This window comes from Mastigoproctus giganteus, chromosome 1 (assembly GCF_048544385.1).
Source record: "Mastigoproctus giganteus isolate SK-2022 chromosome 1, ASM4854438v1, whole genome shotgun sequence".
Lineage (NCBI taxonomy): Eukaryota > Metazoa > Arthropoda > Arachnida > Uropygi > Thelyphonidae > Mastigoproctus > Mastigoproctus giganteus.
In genome coordinates, this window is record NC_143575.1 from 247,065,383 (window position 1) to 247,087,995 (window position 22,613).

General features: G+C 37.5%; 1 protein-coding gene across 1 annotated transcript in view; it reads right to left on the reverse strand.

The window, feature by feature from the left end:
* Polr2A (RNA polymerase II subunit RpII215) overlaps positions 1–22,613 on the reverse strand; it is a 231,014-nt gene that overhangs the window by 132,807 nt on the left and 75,594 nt on the right. Inside the window, exons 9-10 of the mRNA XM_090376751.1 lie at positions 18,958–19,168; positions 15,238–15,447 (exon numbers count right to left, since the gene is read on the reverse strand). Coding sequence (XP_090232877.1) covers positions 15,238–15,447; positions 18,958–19,168 — 421 coding nt within the window. The remainder of the gene's footprint in view (positions 1–15,237; positions 15,448–18,957; positions 19,169–22,613) is intronic.

Here is a 22,613-nt window from a genome sequence, read left to right on the forward strand (position 1 = left end):
CCAACTTCAAACCCACAGAACCAACTTTTCATCTTCCTTGTTTATTCATTCAACTGCTGTTTTCTGGAACAACCTTCCTTCATACATATTTCCTGAAAATTACAGTCTACCGAAGTTCAAGTCCAATGTCAACAAATATCTTCTTTCATCTTCTCAACCTCCAACCCAAGCACGGTACTAAGTACTATAGGTTCTAATACCTCTCGTGTTTGGGGTTTACATAAAAAAATAAATAAAAAAATCATGTTTGGCTGATGGGCGTTTTCAAACTTCCTGGAAGCAAGCCAATCTTAAAATTCTGGTTAAAAATCCTAACAAACCCCTCAATATTCCTTCCACCTATCGTCCTATTGCATTACTACCAGTGCTAGGCAAGATTTTAGAAAAGATTATTGTAACTAGATTTCCGAAATATTATAAGGCTAAAAATTTACAAGTAAACACTCAATTTGGCTTTACAAAAGGCTGTTCAACTGTTGATGCTATAAAGTTTGTAATGGATTCAGTCTCAAATGCAGATTCCAAGTATGTCCTCGTCCTCTTTGTGGACTTCAAAGGGGCCTTTGACACCTTATGGTGGCAAAGTGTCCTGGCGAGGTTCTGGGAGGCCGAGGTGTCTGCTCCCCTTTATCGTCTATTTTCTGATTATTTCCATGGTCGTAGCCTAGTGGTGTATTCTGGTGTCTGTTATTCGGGGTTGTCCCCAGGGATCAGTCCTAGTACCGATCTGCTGGAATGTGGTTCTTGATGGGTGGCTCAGGGTACAGTGCGACAAAATTTTGAAGGCAGCATATGCAGATGACTTGACCATTTTGATTTTTGGAAAGTCTCGTAGGGAACTTGAAGAACATGCGAACGAAATCTTGGGAGACCTTGATGGTTGGTGTAGTATGCACAAACTACAGATTTCTATTGACAAAACTAAACAAATGCTTGTGAAAGGTTATTTGAACCTGAATAGAGCCCCCAATGTAAAAATTAATAATCAAACCATTATAACTGTAAGAACGTATAAATATCTTGAAATAACAATGGACGATAGATTTAGTTTTGTAGCCCACGCAAAAAATGTGCTGAACAAAATAAAAGTCTTAACTCGTAAAATCATTAAAATAACTAAAAATGTCTGGGGAATTAAACCCGCAACTTTAAAGTTATACTACGAGTGTATTTTTATACCAATAATTTGGTATGCTGCAGGTGCATGGGGTTATTGTGTTAATAACTGTTTCGTCTTGAAGTATTTGACTCAAGCACAACGTTTCTTTCTTCTTGCAATCACAAGAAATTGCAGAACAGTGTCAACAATGGCACTCCAAGTACTGAGTGGAAAACTTCCTATTCAATATGAAGTTATTTACCACTACTTACAATATTATCGTTGGAAAGCTCTGCCTGCAAGGGTGAGCAACTATTCAATTAATTTAGACATTCCAACTAAGGATGATAATTGTAGAATTAGAAGAGAGTTTGTTAATAGTTGGCAATTAACTTGGTCCAATACAGAAGTTGGTAGAGTTACTTTTAGATACCTTCCTAACATATAAGAATTTACCAAGCAACAGTTGGCCTGGTTTTGCCCAGGTCTGAATGTATCTTTTTTTCTAACAGGGCATGGCAGCTTGAAATCCGAATTGTTCACTCTGGGGTTGGCTGCCTCTCCATTATGTAAGTATGGTGCTCCTGAGACCATGGAGCATTTAATATTTAACTGCTATCTCTATACAGACTTAAGAAATAATCTACAGCTTCTTACAGAAGTGTACAATAAAGATGACCTACCATGTTTTGTCAATGATAAAGAAAATTTCCTAGCTTTTTGTAATTTTGCAGATAAATTGTTTGCACATAGGAAGAGACTAATTGGAGTTGATCTGTAAAGAGTGATGCCAAGTAATCCAGAGTTTGTGTTCAAGGACAAGAACTATTATGGTTTTTTGTCCATTAAATATGTTTTCTGTAAATAATCCTTAGTTTTCTTTTCTTAAGTAAATGTTGGTTCCATGATGGTAATGATGTTGTGTTTTGTAGATTATTTGCCATAAATATAAAATTGGATTTAGTAGAATCAACAGAGTTTATCTGTTGGTTGTGTTAATGGATCTTGATCAGAGTGTAGTTTCTGTAAAAATGCGACTTGTAAAATCTATCATGATATTAATAGCGATTTTGTATACAGAAGAAAAGTTGGCTGTGCATGTTGTAAATATGATATTGAATTGTAAAATGCTGACAGGGTGATACTTATGTTTATTCATGGATAGCGCCTCGCCATTTGCCTTCTGAATTTAATGGTGAAATCTGGTAGTGTCGGATCAGATAATCATAGCACCAGCAAAAAAAAAAGAAAAAAAAGTTGAGGCAAAGTGGTTGAGTACTGTACAATGACTGGACAAGTGTGTCTGGTTGCTGTGGCCTAATAGTAACTTTTGAAATGGTGTTAATTAATGTAATGAATTGGATCGCCAGGAGTGGTGATCCTACTCACTTAGGTAATAGTAAACATTGTATCTAGGTTTTTTTTTTTTATTATTATTATTTTTTTTTCTTTATTATTATTATTAATTTATTTTTTTATTTTATTTTTTTTATTCATTATTATTTTTTTAATTATTATTATTATTATTATTTTCACTCTATGCACTACTGTAAACTTCTCTCTTCTATTTCATGGGAGGTCTATCTCTTCCCCTATCTTCTATCCAATCTCCCCATCCCTTCCAATCTGCATACTTCAATTCTTATTCCCACTTCCTTTCCCTTGGGGCTCCCAGGCTTGCCTGATAGCTCCAGTAAGAGTCTTAGCTAGAAAGCAAACCCTGGTGCACCTCCTCATGGCCAAGGTTGGGAGTCAGGGGACCAGGTGTCTCCTGCCCCCTAGCTGCAAAGTCACCAGTGCCGGTACTCAACACAACAAGACACATACTTACACACCTACATACATACACTTGCTGGCCTTCACCTTTTCAGACACTACAGCAGCATATAGGGGAAACCCTAGAGACCGCAATTGAAACAAACACACCTTGACTGCTCCAACAGCTGAATTTGATTTGGAGCCATCAGTATATATTGGAACAAAATCAGCATATTTTTTAATATGACTTGCATGAGTTGTTTCACACTGATTATTGGTAGGCGATTCTTTCTCCACTTGTGAGGATAAGTATCACAGGTTAATTGCAGAGGGGGAGTCCAAGGTGGTTAAGAGTAATTCATTACTTGTTGCCTGTTGAATAGGAACATTCAAACTTTGTGTTAATTCAATAAGGTGTAGGCCTGCTGGTCTTATTTTAGTGGGTTTGTTTCTACAGAGATTTTGCAGTAGCGGATTAAAGAGGTATGGCTCAATAGGATGCAACCAGCAACTTTGCATTCGGGCTGCATACTTAAGAAGCAGCATTTTTCTGCAGAGGTAAAGAGGGGGATCATTAGCTTCAATATATAAACTATGAGTAGGAGATGCCCTGAAAGCACCTAGTGCAATCTGCAATGCACAATGCTGTATAGGATCTAGCCATCATAGCATAGCCTTACAGGCAGAATCATAGTGGAGCACCATAATCACTGTACTTACCATAGGTGAGTACAGTGGTCTCAGATGGTTTTTAAATTCTATACAGTGGGATCAACTGACAATGTTACCAACAGTATATTCTAAATGGGAAGCATTCAAGGAATTAATCGTGGAAGCTACTAAAAGTTTAATACCTATTAAGATATATTGTTCAAGGTTTAGGCCTAAATGGTTATCAAATGAACTAATGAGACTCGTGACAGAGAAGAAAAATGCATGGGATGCATATAAATTATCAAGCAACTCAGAAGCCTATGGCAGATAAAGCTAGTCTGTAATCAGATCACAAAGGAGATTAGGCAGGCGAAGGCAGATTACGAGAAATATTTGGCAAAGGATGCTAAGAAAAATAGCAAGGATTTCTTTACTTATACATATAAACTTGAAAAGGAAGAGGATGAATCTGATTGGTCCACTTGATATCGATGGATCGACTGTTAATGATCCTGCTCAGATAGCAAACAAACTGAATGAGTATTTTGCATCTACATTCACACATGAGGAGTTATTAAGGTTTGAAAATGGCAGAAGGTTATCAAATTGTAGCAGGATACTTAATGATTTTGTAATAACTGAGAGCAAAGTGGAGGAGAAATTGTTGAAGTTAAACATAAGAAAAGCACCTGGGGTGGATGGGATCTATCCAGTTATATTAAAGTAGGCGGCAAAGCAAATAAGCAAACCCTTAGCCATAATTATGAGAGCATCCTTGGACTCAGGGGAGATCCCCATGGACTGGAGATGTGCAAATGTATCCCCAATTCACAAATGGGATCGAAGGGTGACACGAATAATTACAGACCAGTTAGTTTAACTTCTGTTCCGGGTAAAATAATGGAGTCACTGGTTAAAGATGCATTTCAGAATCATCTAGACTGCAGTAATAATTCAGACACAGCGTGAGTTTGTTAAGGGAAAGTCTTGTTGACAAATTTAATAGGATATTATGATGTGGTTACAAAGGAACTGGATGCAAAAAATAACTTTGATATCATATATTTGGATTTCAGAAAAGCTTTTGACACTGTTGCACATGGAAGACTATTGCAAAAATTGGAGCAGAATGGTATTACGGGTAAGTTGTTACAATGGATAAAAGGATAGTTCAGTGGGAGAAGATGGAGGGTGGTAATCAATGGGTGCTGCTCTTCGTGGACTAATGTTATTAGTGGAGTCCCATAGGGTTCGGTGTTGGGTCCACTGTTGTTTTGTATATTTATCAATGATATACTGATAAGCCTGATATACCTGATGAAGGTATATCAGGCTTAATGTCGAAGTTTGCAGATGATACAAAGATTGGCAGGGTTGTTAATGACAGTAATGGCAGTGCGCTACTGCAACAGGATCTAGAAAATTTGGGCAGATGGGCTAAGAAGTGACAACTGAAGTTTAACCTTGACAAATGCAAAGTACTGCATATGGGTAGAAGTAACCCCAGAGAAACGTACCAACTGTGTGGTACTATACTTAAGGTGGTAGAAAATGAAAAAGACCTGGGAGTAATTGTGCAGTCAGATATAGTTTTCTGAGCAATGCAGACAGGTGCCAGGGCAGGTCATGGGGTTTTGTCAATGATATACAGGAATTTTGCTAGCAGGGAAAAGAGATGATTGTCCCTCTGTATAAGGCAATGGTCAGGGCATGCCTTGAGTACTGCGTACAGTCTGGAAGCCTAATTTTAGGAAGGATGTAGATTTGCTTGAGTGTGTACAGAGAAGGGCAACAACATTGGTGAGGGGAATGAAGGGATCCTTTTACCAAGAGAGGCTTAAGTTCTGCAAATTGCAGTGGCTGGAGACTAGGCACCTGCGCGGTGATCTGATTGAGGTGTATAAGGCCTTGAATGGGTTGAGCATGCTGAATTCTGATAGGATCCTTCCACTTATTCAGATTACGAACCTAAGGGGGCATAAATTCAAATTAAGAAAAGACAGATGTAGAATATGCTTCCATCTTCGTGGAAGTTGATAGGTTAAATAAATTTAAGGAGGAACTGGACATGCATTTGGAGGGAATGGTATGTTTTTTTTTTTTTTTTTTTTTTGGCTGATGCTGCATAAGCTCATAACACTTGCTTTCTTGCATCACATGCTACTACTACTAATCCAAACGGGATCTGATCAATGCTCTATATGAGAGCAGCAAAAATGTACGCTTTGGTCCCCAAGACAAGGCAGATAGAGCTCTTAGTGTGTTTAGTTTTTTGAGGCAGGAAGTACGTACAAATTTAATATGCTCAAGGAAATTTAATTTCCTGTCAAGGATTAATCCCAAGAATCTGATGTTGTTAGCCACTGGAATGGTAAAGTTTGACATCTGAAGTTCAGGATCAGTATGCATTTTCCGTTGATTACAAAAGTCTTATGTTGTGATAGACAATAGCCATTTAACCTTGCCCATCTTTGGACTTGATTCAGGGATATCTGCTGTTGCCATTCAATGGATCTCATGTTCTGAGAATGGCAAGAAACAGAGAGATCATCGGCATAAAGGTAGGTCTGAACATTATTCGGAAGTTCTTTGGTGATGGAATAGATTCTAAGGGCAAAAAGGGTTGCACTCAGTACAGACCCTTGTGGCACTCCTTCTTCCTGTAAAAATGTCGCAGAAAGTGAGTTGTGATATTGAACTTGGAACGAATGATTCTGGAGAAAGTTCCTAATGAATATAGGCAGGTTGCCTTGTAGACCAAAAGCATAAAGGTCACTGGGAATGTCTCAACTCCAGGCAGTAATAAATGCCTTCTCTATGTCTATGGAAACAATAACAAGATGTTCATTTTTTACATCTTGTTATGATCAAAGCTGAATCGCAGACTCAGCTTTAATCATGAGATCTAAGGAGGACCTGTTCTTATGAAATCCATGCTGATGATTACTCATTAGATGTTCGGTTTCAATGATCCAAACAAGTCGATTATGGATAATTTTTTCAAGTAATTTACCGAGGCAACTGAAAAGGGAAATTGGTCTGTAACTGTACAGATTGAAAGGATCTTTTCCAGGTTTGAAAAAGGCAAGAACTGGGATATTAGGTTATAGTAGACCAGCAGTATTTGCAAATTTTTGTCACCAAGCTTTTATAACATGATATAAGATATTCCACCTGGCCCCAGCAGCACTGTTGCGTGTTGTTTTAATGGCATATAGAAGTTCAGAATATTGAAGAGGCTGATTATACAGAAGGGAAACTGGGGTTCAAAAGTTGATGGCACGTTGTTCAGTCATGGCCTTTATTTTCTGGAAATCCAGAGAATAATTTGATGCCACAGAAACTTGGGCAAAGGTTTTGCCCAAGGCATTTGCTATGTCCTCAGGAGCAGAGAGTTCTTGCCCAATCCATAAAAGAATTGAAGGGGTGATTAGAAATTCGCCGAAAATCTGCATAATTTTCTTCCATATTAACCTGGAGTTAGTGTTTCTATTCATAGTAGATGCAAACTGAACAAGAATTCTTGGCTTTTGCCCTTAATTTCTTGTAGTTGATAAGATTAGCTGTGGTTGGGGATTTACGAAATAAATTCCATACTTTATTTTTTAATTTCTTTGCATTCTTCGTTCCACCAATAGTTAAGGTGCCATCGGGACTGGGGATTCGACAATGGAATTGAACAGTTAGCTGCAGATAGTAGGTGTCAAGTGATATAATCTGTGGCTTCATCTATCGACTGTGTTCGTATAAATTTCTCATCCAGAGTAACAGCTGACTGAAATTTGACGAGTTGGCTCGAGAGAACTCCCATTTCTTGCAGGTTTAGCTAATGGTGGTTGTGCAGTGAGCAAATCACAAATAATCGGAAAATGATCACTGCCCATGGGATCGTCCATAACAGACCATTCCATGATTGGAAACAAAATCGGGGAGCATATCGAGAGATCGATTTGTCCAGTTGGTAATTGTGTGTGAGTAGGTGCACCGGTATTAAAGAATGGTAAGGTTTTAATCAGTTGGCCATGCCTATCCAATTTAATAGATCCCCATAAGGGGTGGTGGCCATTGAAATCCCCCAAGAGACAGACAGTGGAAAGTAACTGCATTAGCAGGTTTTCAAGATCTTCGTAAGAGAAGGTATGACTTGGTGGGAGATAAATTGACACTAATGTTAACTCAATTTGGGTTATCAAATGTACAGCAACAGCAACAACTCCAATTTCAGTTTTCAAAATAATTTGCTTGGTTGGGATCTATGAGCTGACCAAGATGGCCACATCCCCCATGGGCAGAAGTTGAAGCATTACGATCATGTCGATAGATAGAAAGAATAGTTCTTTATGCTGGCAGAAATTTGGGAAGTTAGATAGGTTTCTGTATACAGAAACCAACTGGAGAGTAACAGTTAATTAAGTCTTGAATATCATTAAAGTTGCTACGAAATCCTCTACAATTCCATTGAAGAATGCCGGGCGCCTCCGTAGCCAGGAGGGAAGGAGCAGCAGTGCGTAGCACACGCTTCTTGATTAGACTGGGGTTCGAGCCCGTCACCACCAAATACGGAGGATGCGGAAAGGTCATTCAGGGAATGACCACCGCATATCCCGGAGCAATATGGCCTTAGTTGCTAATGCTCCTAAAAACCAAATAACAACAACAACAACAACCATTGAAGAATATAAGGTATTATTGGTGTTTAGTAAAAGAAGCTGTATCTGACTGTTTTTTTTTTTTTGATGTGACTGGTTCATGACATTCAGGTTTCGATTTGTGAAGAAGAATGGCTGACCAGTGTCCATATCTTCTTCCACATGTATTTCTAAGACTGGGTTTTCCTGTCTGGCCGAGTCAATCATATCCACGAATGTGTCCTGAATATTGGTTTTTATGTTTGAGCCACGATTATTTAATGTAGCAGCATTCACTGGAGGAGGAGGAGAAGGAGATTTCGCAGGTACTTGTAAGAGCAGTATTGCTTGCCTGGTTCAACTGTTTGGGGATATTGGACTGTTGCTGGGAGAGAACCGTTCGTGCCCAGTCAGAGATTGAAGTGTTTGAAGAGACTGTAACATTAGTCTGGGTGGCCATTGATTGATATTTTTGTGCAACACTGGCATATAGTACATTTAGCAATACTGGGAGCAATTAATTTTCTCGCTTCTTGAAAGCTTACTTTATTTTCAATTTTATACTTCACAATTTTCTTTTCAGTTTTCCAACTGTCGCATGTTCTAGAATAAGGGGGATGGTTGCCTTTACAGTTAGGGCCGATCATTTTTATTGCTGAACAATCATTTTGAGTATGATCGGAAGACACACAGTTTGGACAAACTGGATTTCCTCTACATGCTGTTTGATAGTGGCCAAACGTTTTGGCACTTTCTCAAGGGATTAAGAATGTATGGTCGAATGCGGCAAAGAAGATAACCTGCTTTTATGGACGAAGGTAGGTATGGGGTATTAAAAGTGAGAATAATATTCCTTGTAGGTGTGAGTGTATTGTCCTTTTTAATCATGATTCTTTTCACTGCAATTACATTTTGCTTCTGAAACTCTTGACTTATCTCCTCCTCTGAGATATTCATTAGATTCCAGCTGAATATACCATATTTCCCCATGTATAAGAGGCACCTTAATTTTGGGGCCCGAAATTTGAAAAAAAAAAAAAAAAAAAAAAAAAAGAAAAAAGAAAAAAATGTATTACATAAAGTTATTGAACTCAAGTTTTATTCATCATAAAATTCATACAACTCCCCATCACTGTCAAAACTCCCATCCATTAGCTTGTCCTCATCTGTGTCTGATGATGAATCACTGTCTTCATATATTGCCTCGTCCTCAGTTCCATCTATGGCATTTGAAATGCCACACTTCTTAAATTATTTGACAACGATGTCAATCTTGATATTATCCCAGGATCTTTTGTTGTTGTTGTTTGGTTTTAGGAGCATTAGCAACTAAGGCCATATTGCTCCGGAATATGCAGTGGTCATTCCCTGACCTTTCCACATGCTCCGTATTTGGTGGTGACGCGCTTGAACCCCGATCTAATCAAGAAGCGTGTACTATGCACTGCTGCTCCTTCCCACCTGGCTACGGAGACACCTCCAGGATCTTTTCACCCAGGTACAAACTTCCCCTATAGTTGGTTTCTTCACTCTTCCTGCTGGTGTAAAATTGTCACCAGAAGACTTCATCCATTTGTTCCATTCGTCTCTCATGGCAGCTTTGAAGGGTTTGTTAATACTGACATCAAGTGGTTGGAGCTGGGATGTCAAGCCTCCAGGTATGACGGCAAGTTTTGTTTTTTGCTCTGCAGCAATCTTCTTTGTGTTTTTTTGTGATGTGTGCCCTGAACTGATCAAGCACCAATAGGGCAGGTTTGCGTAAGAGCCCACCTGGTCTCCTGCTCCAAACTTTCTCATACCAGATTTTCATCCCATCCTGATCCATCCAACCCTTGTCATGAACATGGACAATCACTCCTTGAGGAATGTCTTCTTTTGGCATTGTTTTGCATTTGAAAATCAGCATAGGAGGCAGCTTGGTTCCGTCAGCACAACAAGATAGAACAACTGTATAATGGCTCTTTTCATGTCCACTTGTCTTCACAGTTAGTTTTCTCCCCCTTCTTATCAACAGTTCTGTTACTTGGGACATCAAATTGAAGGGGACTTCGTCCATATTTGCAATCTGTTCCAACTCAAACTGATGTGTCTTCCGACATTGAATGACAAAACGATTAAATTCAAGGACCTTCTGCTCATAGCTTTCAGGCATCTTTTGGGCAAGTCTGGTGCGTGTACGCATGCTTAGTCCATTCTGTTTCATGAACCTGAAGCAACAATTGTGTCCTCCTTTGAAATCAGTAACTTCTTTTTCATCACCCATTCTTCTTGCCTCAAGCTGAACCATCTTTGTGGACACAGGAATTCCAATTGCCCTTTGCTTTTCAATCCATATCTTCAATTCCCTCTCTAAATTAGGCCATTTTGCTGAGAAGGCCATGAGAGGCATGGCCTTCTTCTGCCTTCTGCTTCTTCATTTTCAGTAGGGTTTCTTCTTCCCATAGCCAGTCTCGGATTGTTTTCTCAGTTGGAGGAGGATCAAACTCACATTCAGCAGCACGATTTCCATTCACTTTTGCAAACTGGATCACTTTTAACTTGAATTCAGCACTGTACGATAATCATTTCTGAGCCATTTCTGGGCAGAATGTGGCAAAACGTAACCTAATATACCGATAACAAGTGCGAAACAATGAGCGCAAAGACAACAAGAGCGAAAAAGTGGGAAATGCAAGTAAAAAAATCTACAAACACTATAAGACGCACCCAGTTTTTAGACCCGAAATTTTTCGAAAAAGGGTGTGTCATACATGGGAAATACGGTAACTCCCTTAGATGTGTTTAGGGTTCCAGGGAAAGAAATTTTAACTGAAATTCCAGCAAAATTTGTAAATTTCAGTAGATGCTCTGAATGTTTCCGGCTGTTTGTTTCTACTAGTAGGTCCCCTGATTGCAGTCTCTTGACTGTCTTAGGAGATGCTATCAGACTTTCCAGGTGTTCCAGGATAAGAAATGGAGACAGTTTAGTCAGAGGCTGATCAATAAAAGAGTGCATTATGAGAAATGCAGGGAAATCTGTCACTGAGGAGTTGGTTTTAAAACTCTTGGGTTGCGACGTGTCATGTTTGGTTTCTGTGTCCACCCGAGAGCTTGTCGGCTCTACAGAAGGAACCACATTATGTTCCATAATTGCTCCTTTTGGCCCTTGGCAGATTAACTGTTCTGCCAAGGTTTCCGGCCCTGCCATGGTGAGGCAGGAGCAGTGCCCTGTGTGGTAGTAGTTGTTGGCGCATCGGCTTCTGTGGCCATAATGCACCTCCCAAGGTTTTTGCAGTACTTTGATCCAAGCCCGAGGCGGGATTCGAACCCACGACCTTTGGGTTGCTAGGTAGGTACTTTACCCACCCGGCTAGCCCGGTCGGCTCAGTGCCCAGTGTGACCAAGCGTAAAGTAGTAAGTGTTAGTAATAGAAATATGAAAAATAAAGAAAGGTAGCTTTTCTTTCTTGCTCTGTACAAGTACAGTCTGTCCTCGTATAGCACGATAGTTGTGTTCCTAGAAACCCTTGTGCAATGCGAAATCGTGCAATATAAACAACAGGCCCTATGGGAAAAGTAGGGTTAGGTGCCGACCACCCAAGATTGAACACACATTTGGAACCAAAACATTACCAAACAATAAATAATCGGGTAATTTTAATCGTTATAAAATACATTAAGTATTTTATAACGATTAAAATACGTAATAAAAATATTATAATAAAGTATTTTTAGTATTTTTTAATACTAAAAAAGTATTTTTTACGAATAAAATACGTATTTTATTCGTAAAAAATTTATTATATTAAATAAAATTGTCGTAATAAAATACTTACGTATTTTATAATACGTAAGTATAAATTATAATACGTAAGTCATAATAAAATATTGCTAATGCTTTTGCTTCTGTCGTAAGCAAACTTGCTTTTTGTTTGATTTTCTATCCAAACAGATGACAGCCGTTCCATCTCTTCCAATTCTTGTGTCTTAATCTAATGGATTTTAATTACACTTTGAGTTGTTCCCGCTATGAAAGTTGTTTTTATTTTCTCCGCATTCTTTGTAATTCTTGGCGTTGCCTGATTTAGGTCTATAGCACGTGCAATATCACATGGCCTTTCATTTCGCTCAAAGCGTTTCACAATTTCATATTTTTTCTCTATCGACAGAGGCGGACAGAAGCCTCACGGGGGAAACCACGGTGGGCCGGAGGCCGGTGTGATTTTGGCCATAAACCGTAGTATGAGGCCACTATAAATTTTCCCGGTTAAGAATTTTTGATCCAGTCCGCCTCTGTTTATCGATATTGCTTTTTTTTTTTTTTCTCTGAATCTGCAGTGTCTTAGCCAGAACGCTTCCTTTTCACACCTTTTAAGTATTTTACTCATTTTTAGGGAATAAAGCCCAATTACAAAACGAGAAGGCACGCTTGATACTCATGAACAAAGCTGCGCGCGTGTAGCAACTGAATAAACAACACCGTAAAGGTAGAGATACACTATTAACACCTCACATTTTACTAAAGCACATTTCTGGGGGTTACTACCATAAAACAATAAAAACAATTTCCAGTTGCGTTTCTGCTAGTGGAATCTGTTATAAACTGGTAGTAAACTCGATCTAATTGCATTTGCTATTATATCGATAACTGGAATTGTGTTGGTTTTTACGTTATTATGGTGAAATGTGTTTCCCTTTCACTGATATAAAACACATAATACATTTTTAGAATCTTCTTCATTCCTATCGTGTTGCGTTCAGTTGGGGGTGATTCCGCGTTCGACTGCCATTTCTTGTAAACACAAAGGCGAATCGTGCATAAGCGAATTCGGTTCGTGTTATATAAGATAACGTTCCCCTATTTATAAATCGTGTATGATCGAATTCGTGTAATGTAAACACGTGTTATACGAGGACCGACTGTACTTTTATATAATTTTAAATAAATAAATTTCTTAAGGATTGGAACCTAAAAGAACTATAAATCGCTTGATCACAATCGCTTGGCACCCGGGGCCCCCAGCTGATAAGAACTCATGTGCTGAAGGTGAGGGCTGTGGAAACAGTGCTGAAGTTGTCAGTGCTGCAGAATCAGTACTGGAAACTTCACCGCATACTTTAATGTTTTGGAAACCAGAGTGATGCGTGAACCTATTAAACCACCCGTTGCTTGCAACAAACTTGGCTTTGGGTTTTCCGTACTTATCCTTAATATCTTCATAAATACTTCTTGCTTTTTCTTGAATGGCCATTGGACTCGGGAGCACTTGCTTCTGAATCTGATTTTTCATCCAAATTATTAATAGTTTTTCCATCTTCGATATAGCACCTGAATGCTGTTTTGTGATCACTGTTGATCTTAAATACGTTGATCTTTTAATTAATCATTTCTAAATCAATTTTGTTTCCTATCACTGCCAGCACTTGCACTTTCCGTTGGTCCCTTTCCCTTCACCATTGTAATAGGTAAATAGGAATGAAGAGGAGATTCTGAAAATTTGTTGTTTATACGATTGAAGATTTCAGTGAAGGGAAACTCATTTCACCATAATGCCATAAAGTAAAAACCCACAGAATTCCAGTTATTGGTATTATCGCAAATGCAATAAGATCGAGTTTACTATCCATTTATAGTAGAATGCACTAATAGAAAAGCCCAAATTGTTTTTTTATTGTTTTGTGGTAGTGACCTCCAGAAATGTGTTTTAGAAAAATATCACAAAGGCATTCAAAATTGATTCTTATAACGGAACATATAATAATAATGAAAGTGTAGTGCAATTTCCATTATAAAAATGACTTTTTAGTGAGATAAATAGCTTAGTTATATAGCGAAAATTTCAACTTCCAAATCCTGGAACAAATTACCAAAAAAAAAAAAAAAATTTTTAAGTTTGCACTGGCAAGCAAAAACTTATGTAAAGTTAAATTTCCGTAAGTCGAATATTACATAAGTCGGAGAGTGGCTGTTTTTCCAATTCAGAAATAAACATAACTATACCAACGTAGGTTTCAGTGTGCTTTATTACCTTCATACAACAAAGAAATTCTAATATACATAGCCTGTAATAGTCTGCACCCCTCTGTGGAACTGTTTTAATTTCTCATTTCCTTTCAGAAGCTAAGAACCAAAGGAAAGGATCCAACAAATCAGCCAAAATGGCTTATTAGATAGCATTCAAAAGCTTACACACTGATAGTAAGCAGTGACTGACATGAAGAGGGATGATACTTTTTTGAATTAAACAAGCATTTACAGTACTAAGTGAATTTACTGAAATATTAATTTCTAGTCACAGCTGGAAAAAAGAAGGGCAATTGCGAAAAAATTCCTGAGATGCACAAGAAAAGCATATCATCTTGAAAAGTGAAATGAGTGAAGGTAATAAAAAACTGGAAGTTGAGAATGCCTTAAATATTCATCTACTCTACGGAAAATTATGAACCATGCAGAATCAATCAAAAGTGCACTATTAATATATCATTAATTGTTCTTTAAATTTGATAGCTATGATTTGATAATGTGAAATGGACACTACACTCAGGGCAGTGGAAAACAAAAAAGACCTGGGAATAATGTTGCAGTCAGATATGAAGTTTTCTGAGCACAGAAGGTCACAGGGTCTTGTCGATGTTTTACAGGAATTAGGAGATGATTATCCCTTTGTATAAGGCAATAGTTAGGCCACACATTAAGTACTGCATACAGGTCTGGAGGCTTCATTTTAGGAAGAATGTAAAGTTGGTAGAACGAGCACAGAGAAGGGCAACGAGATTGGTGAGGGGGAACAAAGGGGTGCTCTTACCAAGAAAGGCTTAAGTTCAGCAAATTGCAGCGTCGAGACTAGTCACTTGCAAGGTGATCTAACTGGGGTATATAAGGCCTTGAATGGTTTGATACCGATGGGATACTTCCTCTTGCTCAGATTACAAACCCGAGGGTACATGAACTCAAATTGAGGAAAAACGTTGTAGAATAGATGTGCAGAACTTCTGTATAAACTTGCTTTCTTGCATGATATGCCTTTGCTAATACAAAAATGCTAAGACCTTATATAAAATATTAAAGAGAGTCCTAGGGGCATGCATATGGTAATTTATAACTGATAATGAAACATACTTTTGTATCACCGGGTGATATCCATTTGTAAGGACCATCATCTTCATCGTCAGGATGGGTGCTATGAGTTCTGATCAAATTTACATTATCAGGAATAATCAGTGAAAAGAGCTGCTTCCCAGTCCATAAAGGTTTTGGTTTCAATACAGCAGGCATTGGCATTTTCCCATCCCATATAGGCAAGAACATTAACAAATTCATCATTTGATCCTGAAATGAAAAATTGAGGATATTTTTAGTGATTAAACTACTCAGCATTTATTCAAAACTGCATTACGAAATTATCACACACACACACATACTATTATACTACATGTTAGAATTAACATGTAGTTCTAACATGCTTCAATAAAGGACATTATCAAATAATCTGAATTTAAAGGACTAAAAATACAATAGATTCCCGATTATTCAGACTGGCAGGGAAATAAATTTACCAAAATAATCAAGTTAATACACAAAATAGACAATACACAAAATTTAAAAAAAAAAAAACTTGTAAATGTGTCAACATGTAAGTTTATTTTGATGCATATTTTTGTTTTCAAATTTAAAAGTACAACTACAGCAAGAGAAGATTTGACATTATTTTTTGAAAAATGAAACTAATGTTCACTTTTTCCCTCAGTTTGAATTCCTGTGAGTAGTATCATATGAATTTCAAAGCATCATCTTGCCAGCAAAAGCAGAATCCCCTAAGTGTTCAATGTAGGTAAATAAACCCTCATTAAAGTTTCCACTTTAGTACTCTTTTAATGTTTACTAATCAGATGAAGTTTTCATTCAATAGGAAGAATGACCCATTTGAATATGGACACAAGAGTAAAAATTTTAAAAAAAAATTCCTTCCATATAGCTGATTAGATACTTAGTAATAATTTACTTGCCCAGATTAATCTGCCTAAGGGGACAAAAATTCAAACTGAGGAAAGACAGCTGTAGAACAGATGTGTGGAAATTTGCCTTTAGCCAGCGGGTGGCTGATTGCTGGAACAAAGTTCCAACTGTTGTTGTGGAAGTTGACAGCTTAAATAAATTCAAGGCAGAACTAGCCAAACATTTGGAGTGAATGGATAGGTGAAATGGGAAGGTTTTCTTTTTTTTTTTTGGCTGATGCTGTATAAGCTTGCTTCCTTACATCATATGCCTCTACTAATGCTAATACTGCAACTGATGTGCAGTCCACTAAAAGTTTAACAGCATCATGTTCACATAAAAGAGCAGTGATCAGATGGTCAAGGTAACAAAATGAATACTTCTGCCTTAACTAGTCTTTGAAGAACTTGTTTATTTCAATATTCAATGGCTGAAACTGTGATATCTCTAAAAATTTTATTTATGTTGGACAAAAAAAAAAAAAAAAAAAAACCCAACCTCTAAACAAATACAGGGTGTTTCAAAAGTGATGGTCAATAATTTAAAGGTGAACTGTACAGACTACAATATGCAAAAAAGGCCTAGTAAACATGGGTCCTTAAGTGAATTGTTTTCGAAATATTGCACATTTCTAGTTGGGATCCACCACCACTGACCTGCGTAACTCTCAGCCATTTTCTTTTTAAATCTTCCAGGAATTATCTTTCAACTAAAGAGATTTCATTTTAAATTTACTTAGTCCTTTTATAGCTGTGTGGAGCACTTCAAGAAAAGTAAACACAAGAATTTAAATTTTACACAATAAATCTATGCCTCACCATATACAATAATACAAGGTGTCCCAAAAAAAATATATATTCTCTTAGCTAAACCAAAAGTTAGCACTATTCAGTACATTACAAATATCCCATTCTAGATGTTGCACTGAACTACTAACAATACTGCAACATGATTTAAAAATGTTTCAGACAATACAGGAGTGTAACTGCTTCAGGTTCAAGCAACTGCTTCCTTGATTTTGAACATCTGTCAACACAGCTGTAAGTGGTGACAGACTTCTACAAGTATATACAGGGCGATTCACTACCAGTGCAACAAACTTGCAGGAGGTGTAGGGGGCACAAAGATGAATCGGAATCACATAGCATTGCAGGGTCCGAAATGCCTTCGTCATGCGGTAGAGGATGTTGAACGGGAGGTCGCGTGAACAGAGATCCCGCTGGAAGTCAGCATTTGCGAACCGGTTCCCGAGGCAGTAGGATGGACAAGTATTCAAACGTTGAACTGGCCGACATGCACCTCGCATATGCCGCTCTGCGCTTGTACCAGGAACTTTTCCTGTACAGGCGTGCTCCTCATCATACGATTTTTGCACGTGTGCACAGAAGGTTACGTGAGACTGGTTGTTTCACGAGAGGTACCATGAATCGAGAGCGAACGATGAGGACTCCAGACAATGAGGAGAATGTCCTCCGTATTGCAGAAGGCAATCCGAGTACAAGTACTCAAGCGATAGGCCAACGATTGGGTATTTCCCAATCCACTGTATGGAGGGTACTGTCAACAAACCAAATGAGTTCATACCATCTGCAACGCGTCCAATCATTGGAGCCTGCAGATTATCCACTCTGGAGGACTTTTGCTACTTGGTTTCTTCAACAGAAACAGTTCGCAAATGCTGACTTCCAGCGGGATCACTGTTCACGCGACCTCCCGTTCAACGTCCTCTACCGCATGACGAAGGCATTTTGGACCCTGCAATGCTATGAGATTCCGATTCGTCTTTGTGCCCCCTGCACCTCCAGCAAGTGGTGCAGGGGGCACTGGTAGTGAATCACCCTGTATTTATCAAAGCTATCTGTACATATAATGATGCAGAGTTTAAGTCATATTATTTTCCAATAAAAATATTGCATTTATAACTCAAAACCCCCTCTAAATTCAAATTGTTTGCTGAACTTGAAATGAAAATTTTAAATTAAAGATTCCCTGTGGGAAAAGTGTGCATTTTAAAACCACAGTTTATCTTTACATAACAGAGGAAGCAAGAATTCAGCCGTGTATTAATGTATAAAGATGTGCAATAAAATTACATTATAACTGTCTTTTTTGTAAGCACATCATAACAAAAAGTTCATTGATTTCCATATATTAATGTTATTAAATTGATGATACATTAAATAATATTCATTGCAGCAGTATCTTTTCATGACATTTTTTTTTTTAAAAATGAGATTACTTTTATTTTAAAATGTTAGTTAGTAATAATGAGATGAAGAAAAACTAATTTTTTTTTAAATTTGAGATTGTAATCTTCAGCAGCAACAGAGGAAATATTGTTAAAAAACAGTGTATATGAATTATTCTGGAGTCCATCATTTGGCGACCTACAGTGAATGATCAATCGTTTTTAGGTTTGTTATGGGCACACATACCAAAAAAATTAAGCTAAGAAAAAACTGATTTAGAAATAGAAGCAATATCAGTCTTTGTGATTAAAGTACATATATATATTGCTATATAAAATATGCAAGTATGGAAAATTCCCAATAAAATTCTTTTTTTTTTTCTAATCAGTGACAGGTTACACTTAAAGACTGCAACAGGTACAAATAGTATAAAAACATGTAACTCATATTAACAGTAGAAAATAATTCAGGGCACCATATCACTGGACCATAACAAATACTGAATGGAGCAGTATTTATATACTTTTTTTAACTGACTATGACAGCAATATGCATCTTAAGGTGTTTTTTTTTTTTTTTTTAACTCCCATTACAGAAGACTTTTACTATAATTTGTAACATACAACAAGACAATACAAATAGCTAATAAACAAACCTTTTCTAAGAAGACATCACGCTTTGTCATTTTCCTGACTGCTGTAAGAGTATCTTGTACAATACCCATTACTGGTTTATTGGACTGAGGAGTAATAATCTGCCTAGGTACAAGAGCCAATTCTTGAACTTCAGCTCGTGTTTCCAATGATTGTGGAACATGAAGGTTCATCTCATCACCGTCAAAATCTGCATTGTATGGTGTGGTTACGCTAAAATAAAAATAAGCAATTCAAAGACAGCATTACTCTTTTAAAGTGTTTTGTAAAAATCCTTAAAATAAAATTCATATGTTATAAAACATTTATGAATCATAAGATAATTGGTATTTGAGATGTGATCTGAACAACATACAGAAGTTTAAACTAGAAAATAAGAGGCATTCTCAACTATGCAAGGATGTTTGTTGTGGCACAGAGAAACTTATGATGATATAATAGCTAATATCCAAAAACAGGTAACTGTATTAACAAATAAACTGAACGGTACTGACATCAATGAATGTCAGTACCTTTCAAATGTCAGTTTATTTGTTACATTCCAGCAGTTACTTCTATCCAGACACCTGGAACTTCTCTGCATCACTGAGACCTGGCTAGAATGTAACCGTGAAGATTCTGCACACATTACCTTCACACCAATCACAACCTCTTCAAGTACCTCACTGAATTCTGAAGTGATATCTATCAAACTGATGATCCAGTCTACTAACCTCCAAGTGACTGTGGTTTACCCCCCCCATCTTCATCTCGGGACCTTATCTTTGAGGTAAACTAATGGGATTTTAAACCAACTTCAACCCACTCTGTCAAGATCGCATGTGGCAACCTTAATTCCCCCTCAGTTCAATCCTCTTAATGCACAGTTCCTTTCTCAACTTTATACTTCAGGCCTCCACCTTGTCAGAAACCTTCCCACCAGTGGGCTCAACTTAATTCTGTCCTCTATACGTTGCACTACTGATCCTTCTCCTGAGACAGTACTCAATTCCAACCATGAGTCATTTTTAATGCATTTTCAATTGCCAACTGTTTTCCAGCCTGCTAATGGGGCAGTTAAAACCATATTACAAGCAAGGCCCAAATTCCTAAACATATAAAAGTGTATCCAAGGGGGCTTATTTATCCTTTGATCCATCCTCGAATACTGCGATGCCAAATTAGCTCTCACCCTCTTAACCAACTGGATTCTCACTATGATGATGATGAGTTAAGTATCCATAAAAAAAAATAAATAAATAAAATTAAAATCACCTCTCATTCCAGGGCTTGGATCACCAACTTAAGAAGAGTTTTGACATCAAACAACAGCTACACAGCTTGTAGGAGTCTCAGAATGTTGCCAAAAGAGCAGTCTACTCAAAAGCTTACACAGCCATAAAAATCATACTGGGTGAGGACTATTCATGTCGGTAAATTCCACATAAGGACAAGCCAAGATTTCCATTGCAGCTGGACCCACAGTGCTGGCTTGAGTTTATCACTTGGAGATAGGAGTTTATCACTTGGTGCCATCTGGAATCCACACACTATTATAACAATATCAGAAGAACAAGCAATCACTGCAATAACCTCAATTCCAGCCACTTCAACAGCTGGATCTGATGGTATCCCACAATTTATATTGAAATACCCGAGCCCTTCCTTTTTACAAGCTCTATGGTACATCTTTAATTTAGCATTTTCAGAATGTACTTTCACTTCTTTAATTTAGTGCTTTCACCAGTGGAAGGATACCTTGTTGGACAAGTTCTTAAAGTTCACACATCACCCTTAAAACATTACAGGCATCTCTAATTCATAAATCCTACTGAAGTTACAAAAAAAAAAAAAAAAAATACTGTTGGACATCCGCACCACACAGCTATTACATTGATATGTTAAAACTAAACTAACCGTCATTTAACAACAAACAAAAGTACAATATAGAAGAAACTACACAATAACCAATAACAACAAAAATAAAATAACTTTAAAAGTTAAACCTATATTACAAAAATCAAATATGCAATTGCAGCTGTTAGAACACAACATATGAATACAGATATATTGTTTTAAATATAATTTTGCAAATATACATATATTTGCATGCAGTTCGCATATTTAGGCTAAATGTGATTAGCCTAAGTATGTCCCCTATCTGGTTTTTTCTCATATTTTTTCAAATATGAGAAAAAGCCAGTGATGGCATATTCTCAAATTTGGAAGATCATTAATTGAAAAAATTAATGTATCTACACATAAGAAAAATAACAAACTTGACTGAAAACTGTGAATAAATGATGAAAACTTTAATATCTTGGCAGATATTAAATTCTTCATCATTTATTACCAGAAAACCAGAAGACACACTTCCCCATCTTTTCATTCACGCAGTAATATTCATGTCCTTTAGATGGATACTGTGGCAGGATCCAATCTTCCTTACATTTTGATTGCACAGCTCTAAAACACAGTTTGCAGGCCAGCCACTAGACAGTCCACTGGACCAAACTTATTGGTAACTGTATGGGAGGCTTCCAGTTCAGCTAGTGTATAATCTTGCTGATTCTACTTTGCCAGATAATGACTGGAGGGGTGCAAGAAGTGTATAAGTGTGGGGGGGGGTATTGTCGAGGCCACGTTATGTCATGAAGCTCTGTATATTCTTATCCTTTGTATGCCACATCCAAAAATTTCATTACTTCATACAGCATGTACCCCCCCCCAGCAACTTTTGTCACTACTGAATGCAGCATGAATTGTCAAACTAACAGAACAAACTTGTGTCTGAAAAGATCTAAAAATCCAAAACACTTCCTCATTCATTTCAAAAATATACATGGTCTCAGTTCAAATCTCAATGATATCCATTTCCACTTACGGTCTTCCAAACCAGATGTAGTTTTTTCTGACAGAATCCCAATTATTGGTTGATCCAACCACTGCTCACCTCAACTGTCCAAATTATTGACCATATGGTTCCTTTTGCTTCAAAGATGGTACTTGTGCATATGTTCATTGTAATATTCCCTGTCAGACTTAGTAATTTGGAATTCCACATTTTGATCTTTTCTGGCTTAAAAATCTCTCTACCACATTCTGCCAAATTCATCTGTTGCCTCTATTGTTCTCCCAACTCCACTAATCACTTGGAACTCTTTGACTTATTCTCTTTGAAACTTGACTTTCTCCAGTCAAACTTGTTGAACAGTGAAGTAATTTTCCGTGGTGATTTTAATGTTCACAACTCCGGCTGTCTTCCGTTTTCTAGTCATAGAAAACGTAAGTTTTCTATGAACTGGTTGAAATGCTGAGGCTTTTGCAATTACTAATGATCGCACACATTTATTTATCTTCATTGTTCCTTTATCTACAAGAATACTGGAAAATCTTAACCATGCATCCAACATGTTTGATCTTTTTCTCACAAATAACCCTTCTAAGGACAGGGTCAAGATGAGTGGTCCTCTAGGCACCTCAGTTCACAATTTGGCAATAGTGTCTTCTCCAATTGAGCCTTTCTCTCGTTTGTTGTTTGGTTTTTAGGAGCATTAGCAACTAAGGCCATATTGCTCTGAGGATACACGGTGGTCATTCCCTGACCTTTCCACATCTTCCATATTTGGTGGTCATGGGATCGAAACCCGGTCTAATCAAGAAGTGTGTGTGCTACACA